The 7,032-nt window shown below is 42.7% G+C and overlaps 1 protein-coding gene across 3 annotated transcripts in view; it reads left to right on the top strand.

The window, feature by feature from the left end:
• LOC111872268 (BTB/POZ domain-containing protein 6-B) overlaps nt 1–7,032 on the top strand; it is a 36,753-nt gene extending 29,721 nt beyond the window's left edge. For all 3 annotated transcript variants that reach the window (XM_023865977.2, XM_023865975.2, XM_023865976.2), the window contains exons 6-7: nt 5,295–5,692; nt 6,026–7,032. In XM_023865977.2, the coding sequence (XP_023721745.1) occupies nt 5,295–5,692; nt 6,026–6,403 (776 nt within the window). In that variant the 3' untranslated portion in view covers nt 6,404–7,032. The remainder of the gene's footprint in view (nt 1–5,294; nt 5,693–6,025) is intronic.

Raw genomic sequence — 7,032 nt, 5'->3', positions numbered from 1 at the left:
TCGGTCTTTCTCTTCAACTTCTATTTGATGATAACCCATCACCATGTCTAGGCAGCTAAAATACTTCGACTGGCCCAGCTGATCTAATATCTCCGTGATATCGGGGAGAGGGTAGGCATCACCTATGCTCTTCTCATTCAGTTTGCGGAAATCTACCACTAATCGCCATTTCTTTTCCCCACTAGCGTCTTCTCTTTTAGGAATAACAAGGATAGGGCTATTCCAAGGGGATTTGCTCTCGGTTATTATCCCACCCTGCAGGAGTTTGGTTACTTGTGCGTCCACCTCCGCCTTCTGGGCTTCTGGCAGTCTATATGGCCTAGTATTTATCGGGCTAGTTCCCGGTATAACGTCTATGGAATGCTTGACTGCATTCGTACAACTTAAGTGGTCTCCCTTTAGGTAAAATATATCCTGGTAGTCTCTACAGGTATTTTCGATTACTCCCTTTTCTTCAGAATTTAGGTGATCTAGTCTCAAGTTCGCTAGGACCTTTTCTTCTCTGTTTTGTCCCGTTTTCATTTCCACTGGGGTTACGGCTCCCACATAACCAGTTCGATTTTCCTTATCTAGAGTGTACCTTTCCCATTGCATACGGGGAATTTCCATCACTACTTCTTCATCTCTCGTATTTAGAATACTGGTGATAGCCTTATTTCCCTCAATCTTGGTTAGTGAGTTGGCTACATAAATTCCCTCCGCTATCTCTAGCTTACTGATAATCCCTTCAGTGCCTGCTTCCCCTTCTTCTACAGGTACCTCTACTATTATTTCCGACCTCTTGGGTAATCGCACTGATCTAGCGTGCCCTGCTACAGGTGTTTCACCTACACCTAATATCTCTTTAGTGACCTGGTGACCCTCCGCCTCAAAGGTTACTCTTTTATTCTCATAACATATGTTGGCTTTCGTACTCTGCAAAAAATCTCGACCTAGGATCCCATCGTAGGCAAGATCTACTTGTTTATTCACTAAATGGAACGGGAATCGAATTCTAAACTTCCCTTCCTGGATCCCAACCTCTATGACGCCATACGTCTCTACTACGGATCCGTCCACTGCTCTCACGGTTATTTTACGGGTCGGGTCAAACACGGCGTCTCCCATCAATTTCGTGCTCTTTATCAAACTTATATCAGCGCCTGTGTCTACCAGAAACTTCAATTTTCCCGCCTTGCTAACATCCACTTCCCATTCCAAACCGTCATACTTATTTCCACTGATACAGCCTATTGTACTGTACGGACCGTCTGCTGGCTGCGGGCCAACGGTCCATTCTCGTTTCCCTTCTCCTCTGCTTTCTGCCTGTCTCTACTCGCTGCTTTTCGGGGTTTCTTGCAGAATTTAGAAATATGTCCTTTCTCCCCACAATTATAGCAAACTACATCATGTGGGTGCGCCGGTCTCCTCACTGAAAACTGATTTACCCTGTTGTCTCTCTTTATTTTGGAGAAACAGTTGCTGCTGGTGTGCCCCGACCTTCTGCAGATCGTGCACTGCACTGGGATTGAACCGGGGGTCTTGTACCGCTCTGCTCTAGACACAATGGCACATTCTTCTACCAACGCAGTTTCTGCGATTCCATCGAAATCCTCGAAATTCCGACTACGGACAATAGTCTGTATTCTATCAGAAAATAGTCCTTGTACGAAGCATATGTTCCTCAATTTATCTGATAACGTGAGAATTCCTGCTCTTTCTTCTTCTGAACAATCCATCAGTGCTACTTCTCTAAATTTCGAGCCTAATGTTTGGATCTTTTGCACCCATTCTGAAACACTTTCTGATTTTTCTTGCCTAGCCTTGAATAACTGGGTAGCATGAAAATCCAATGTACGTTTTTCGAGGTAGGTATTTTTCAGGAATTCCCTAACCTCTACCCATTTGTCCAAATTTCGGTGGGCTATCGCTATCCTAGGCTCCCCGCTGATTCGTGTTAACACGAACTTATATAGTCTATCCTCATGTTCCGGGTTTATTACCTCGAACGCAGTGTCCACATTAGAAATGAATGTAAGTACTTCTCTCTTATTCCCACTAAATGGAGTTACTAATTTCAGTGCCTCACTCACACTAACATACTGCTCTGCCATATTGCTGGAGCTATTTGCCTCTACAACCTGTGTATTTGTTCGCGAACTGACACTCATATATCCTTAAACAGGGACTCACCGTTGATGATAATGGAAGTTTATCTGGTGTAGCTGGTCCTTCTTCCTCTCTCACAGCTGACTCGTCCTCTGGTTCCCCTCGAAGTCTCTCGGTCGTTCACCCTTCGCCTATCTGTTATCTGCTCCTTCTCAGCTCCGCCGTTCCTGTAACTTGTAAATTTCTATCTTAGGAATAGCTTATCGAAGCAACACTAAAAATCGTCTTCTTCTCGTCTCCACCCCTCTGCAGAGACTGCTGACTACCTTCTTGCACAATTCCCACACTAATGAGGCTCCTCTTTCTTCACCTCTAGTACGCTGTTCGATTCCAATCCCTTGTTCTTCCTTTAGAAGAACTGCAAGTGCCCAGTTAATGAGCCACTGAACAGATGGGTCTTACCAACTGTTATGAGTAGGAAGTTCTCCTGGCTGGTAGACTCTTCCTCCTCCTCCTTCGACGTTCCAGGTGATCCTCGTCTGGCTGCTAATCACCCCACACACCTGACACCAGTTGTTGTATCCCGCGGTTGAGGGATAAGGTTGGCCTTGGGCGAGCGGATCCCTTGGGAGGCAGAATGGGGTGTACCTCTCAGCAGTTGTAATATAAATGAAGTTTTATTACTAACAAATGTATTACAGGATCTTGCTGGAAACGTAGAAGTGGTTATCTGCCTAAGCTACGGGCAGTACCGACTATTAGACTGACATACAAGTAGTCTCAGCTAGTTGAATGATCTAAAAGCACTTGGGGCGTCAGTCCTTGGGGTTTTATACTACAATTAAAGACTGAGTCCCGGATTATGCCCAAATATGGTTACAAAAGTAGTCACTTGAACTTCAATCTCGGCTGCTGTATTATTCCCAGCGCTGTGCGGGCCCTCACTCCAAATGTGACGTAGTGTCTCGGGTCACAAGTTCAATTGATATCCGGCCGGCTGACAACACTTTGTGGAAGAATACAGCTTACACAGCTTATACATATATTCTGTTAAAATAATCCAATTATATGCAATACCTTGGTATTTGTACCTATTTCTACAGGTAATTTAATATCATCATTATATGCAATACATCCCTTGTAGACCCATATACAACACCCCAGCCTCCAGCCTTAGCTACCAGCTTCTCACAACAACAGAACTGCAGTTATCTGAATAACTCGCTAACTCACCAACCAAGTCTTCACTCCATTGACTGACTCACTCCACACTAACTTTCCTGCTTATAACATCTCGGCATGGACCACATGTAAAACACCGTTCTTCTGTTGCAGTGTGACTGTTGCTTAGGGTTGGCATGACATATTCCACTGTTGCATGCACAGCCATCGGCGTGGACTGTGCAGGAAACACCATTCCTCTGTTGCTGTTTCAGGCCATTACTTAGCAACAGCTGTCATATAGTTGCTTATTTAGCAGTTGTTGTTTAGCAGCAGGTCTACATGCCACAATATTGTGAAATGAAAGCCAGAAGAAGACAGACATTGCTTGGTAACAGCTTGATATACATCTGTGGCAACAGATATGCACAGAGCACTAGAAGAGTGTTGGAAACAATGTTTTCTGTACGGTCCATGCTAGGGTTATATTACAAGAGCCCCCAGTTGAATTAGGCAGCCATAGCATGGAGGCCATGAGTTGAAAGCTGGTTGTCATCCAGCAAGGATGTAAGCACAAAAGCAGAAGCTCCATTGTTAGCAGATGTAACCTAGTGATGACTGTATAACCAAGCAGCAACTAGTGAAGACTACAACAGAGAGTATGTAGAGTGTGCTATAGTGATTTGTTAAGTTTGTAGACTAGCAGTGTTGTTATGATTACACACAGTGAGTTGTAAGCGTCTGGTAAATCCGAACCCCATGTATAGTCACACATGACAATGTCTCTTCCATTTCATTTATCTTTAGGAAAGTTCAGATTGTTCAGTAAATTTGTGCGAAGGATTTCCAAAATGAAATTCCATCATTTCTTGAAGTATGGCATGGCACAGAAATCCATTTTAATTATCTTGAAAACTGTAAGACTTTCAGAGAAAGTAAAATGTTTGTTTTATTTTTATATATAGATTTGTGTTCAAAATATTCTTTGCTCTGGCAGGTATTTAGTGAATTATGGTTAAGATGCAGGTAAAAATTCATGCAAGTCTTCATGTGAAGTGTCTGGTACTGTTGGCTAATTTTAACCAGAACTGGAGAAGTGTGTTATTGTCCAGTTTTAATCAGAATTTAATCAACAGATTTTTGTAAAAGTCACCAGTGTCAGATTTCATGAAAATCCATTGGTCTGTTCTTGAGTTAGAGATGGGGAGGCAGACAGGGCAAAGTTATTGGGAGCATTCTGGAAACCTTTCATTGCAAATGATCCCTGAAGATTAAGGTATTATTATGCAATTCCTTTTCTTTTATTGTATTGCCCTGACATTTGCCTGGAGAGACGGGAAGACCACAAGATATAGACAGTGTCACGTAACTTCGAACAAGGCCCCGCATTCCTAGTCAAACCCTTGCACATAGCTTTTGGTGGGAGGAGTTTCTTAACACTCGTTCTTCCACTTTCACTGACTCCCTTGTCTGAAATTTTCTGCGCATTCAAGGTTACTCTTGGCCTTGTTCGAAGTTACGTGACACTTGCTATACTTATCAGGATACCTGGAACCCTGGCCAAAGTTGGAACCAAATACTACCTTGTGAATACATGTCTCAGAGTTTTCTTGCTCTGTCAACCTGATCATTGCTTTGGGTGGATAAATACTCCCAGTAATAAGAATTACTGAGCTTTTGGACTTCATCCATGATCCAGCATTCTACAGAACATAACATTTCAGAAACTGGATCTGATTCCATCATCAGGTATGAGGATGGGAGACATCTACTTTGTTGCATCCATTAGGAGGAGGCTTACCTGTCACTGGGAATACCAGCAAGTGGACAAAGTCCAAAAACCCAGAAGTCCTAAGTGTTATATACCAACAAAACCCTTTAGAATGTACAAGTAATAATGTTAAATACATTACCCCCTGAGCTGCCTAGAAGAATTCACTCCCAATTTTTGGACCATTAATTCATAGTCGATCCACTTGAATGCTGGGCTACTTTTGTCCTCCTGCCCATACTGCTGTAGCTTTCACTGAACTGTTTTATTTCAGGCCTCTCACCAGATGATGGTAAATCACTGCGCTCTGTTCTGGGACCAGCAGTTAACAAGATCCGCTTTCTGACGCTGACTCCATCACAGTTTGCAGAAGGCCCAGCACTGTCTCCACTGCTCACTCGGGATGAGAGTTATGCATTGCTGGTCAATATCTCTTCCACGTCTGCATCATGCAAGCTTCCTCTACCTGAAGGTTTTTCAAACAGTGTTGAGTCTCGCCGCAGACCCTCAGCTGCCTCTCTAGCCATGAGGGATGGCCCCCTGGCCCACAGGGACGTGAAGTTCTACTGTGTGCGCAACATTCTGCCACAACCACACTGCCTCAACACTAGCATCCTGGACTGCTCTGTCACCTTCACAGTTGATCGGAACATCTGTGTGCACGGTGTGCAGGTGAGTCCAAATGCAGTTATTTTCTATTATTTATCTGCCACAGTATGCTTGTATATCTACAGCAGTTCATCAGTGTACACCTTCCCTTCAGTAGTTCAAACTAAATAACAGCAGTAGTCAACTTTTACTTTAGCAGTCTCTCCTTTATGTTTTAGCATTCCACATTTCTTGGCAAGGTGACTTACTGCATAACATGCAGGTTGACCAGAGTGTCATATTCTGTTGTGGGAAGAAAATTTGCACTCTTCAGTTACCAGGCAAACATTTTTGTTTTTTTCTGCTGAATGTAAATGTAACAAGTCTCTTGCTTGAGTTGCTGTTACTGTTGTACAGATTCCAACACAAGTTCTTGGAGAAGGATATGAGGTTGGGACAGCGAGTGGTCTTCCCAACCCACAGCTTGGGATGTCGTACACAGAACTTCTCTACGCTCACCTCCTGGACTCCGATGGCAGCCGACTCACATATACACACTACACAACGCGTGTGAACTATGGGTCATTGGTTGAGATAACATTCAACCGTTCAGTGGAGATACAACGGAACAAGGTCTACAGAGTGGGAGTTGTTCTAAACAAGGTGGGCTGGTATCCGATGGGCTCCTGTACACAGCGAATGATGTGTGATACTGTGTTCTTCACTTTCTGTGTTGGTCAACCCAGTGATTCAGTTAGAGATGGACTAATCAGGGCAATTGTTTTTGCTTACTGAAAACTGTAACTGTTTTACTTACAGTCAAAGTTAATATGCACAACTGTAGACATTTCCTGCTTCTCTTTGAGAGCATCTATTAACTTTGTGTTGTCTTCTTTTGCTTCAAGGTTTGTAGGCCTATCAGCCTATTCCAGCTTAAAAGAGAACACATGATCCCATCTAGCTGTAGGTCGTAAGATAATTTGGTTATCCTCTTGGTTTATAATTCAGTAATATTCTTATGAGTCTCTCCAATTAAAACACATTCATGCCAGTTTCTGTATCTGTAACAAAATTAGTTTCTCTTGTGTTCTCATCCTGCTCTTTTTCCTTATTTAGACACTTTAAACTGTGACAAAATCTGTTCCACCTATCCCTTCCTCACTTCACGCTGTTCCTTTTCTCTGTTCTTAAATTTTTTATCACTTCATTTTCTTCATTGTGGCATTCAGTAAAGAGGCCAGAGCAAATAAATATTACAAAAAAAGAGCTTGCGTTTACAATGAAATGATACTAATATCGACTTAAATTTACACAAGATCCCGAATCTCTTCAGATCTGATACACTACAAACAATTTTTTATGTATCCTTTGTTTTTATAATTAACAAGCAGTACTGCCAAATAAAAATACTGTGAATTCAGTGA

The sequence above is a fragment of the Cryptotermes secundus genome, unplaced genomic scaffold (genome assembly GCF_002891405.2).
Source record: "Cryptotermes secundus unplaced genomic scaffold, Csec_1.0 scaffold1682, whole genome shotgun sequence".
Lineage (NCBI taxonomy): Eukaryota > Metazoa > Arthropoda > Insecta > Blattodea > Kalotermitidae > Cryptotermes > Cryptotermes secundus.
The sequence above is the reverse complement of the archived record's forward strand: the minus strand, read 5'-3'. Positions and strand labels throughout refer to the sequence as shown.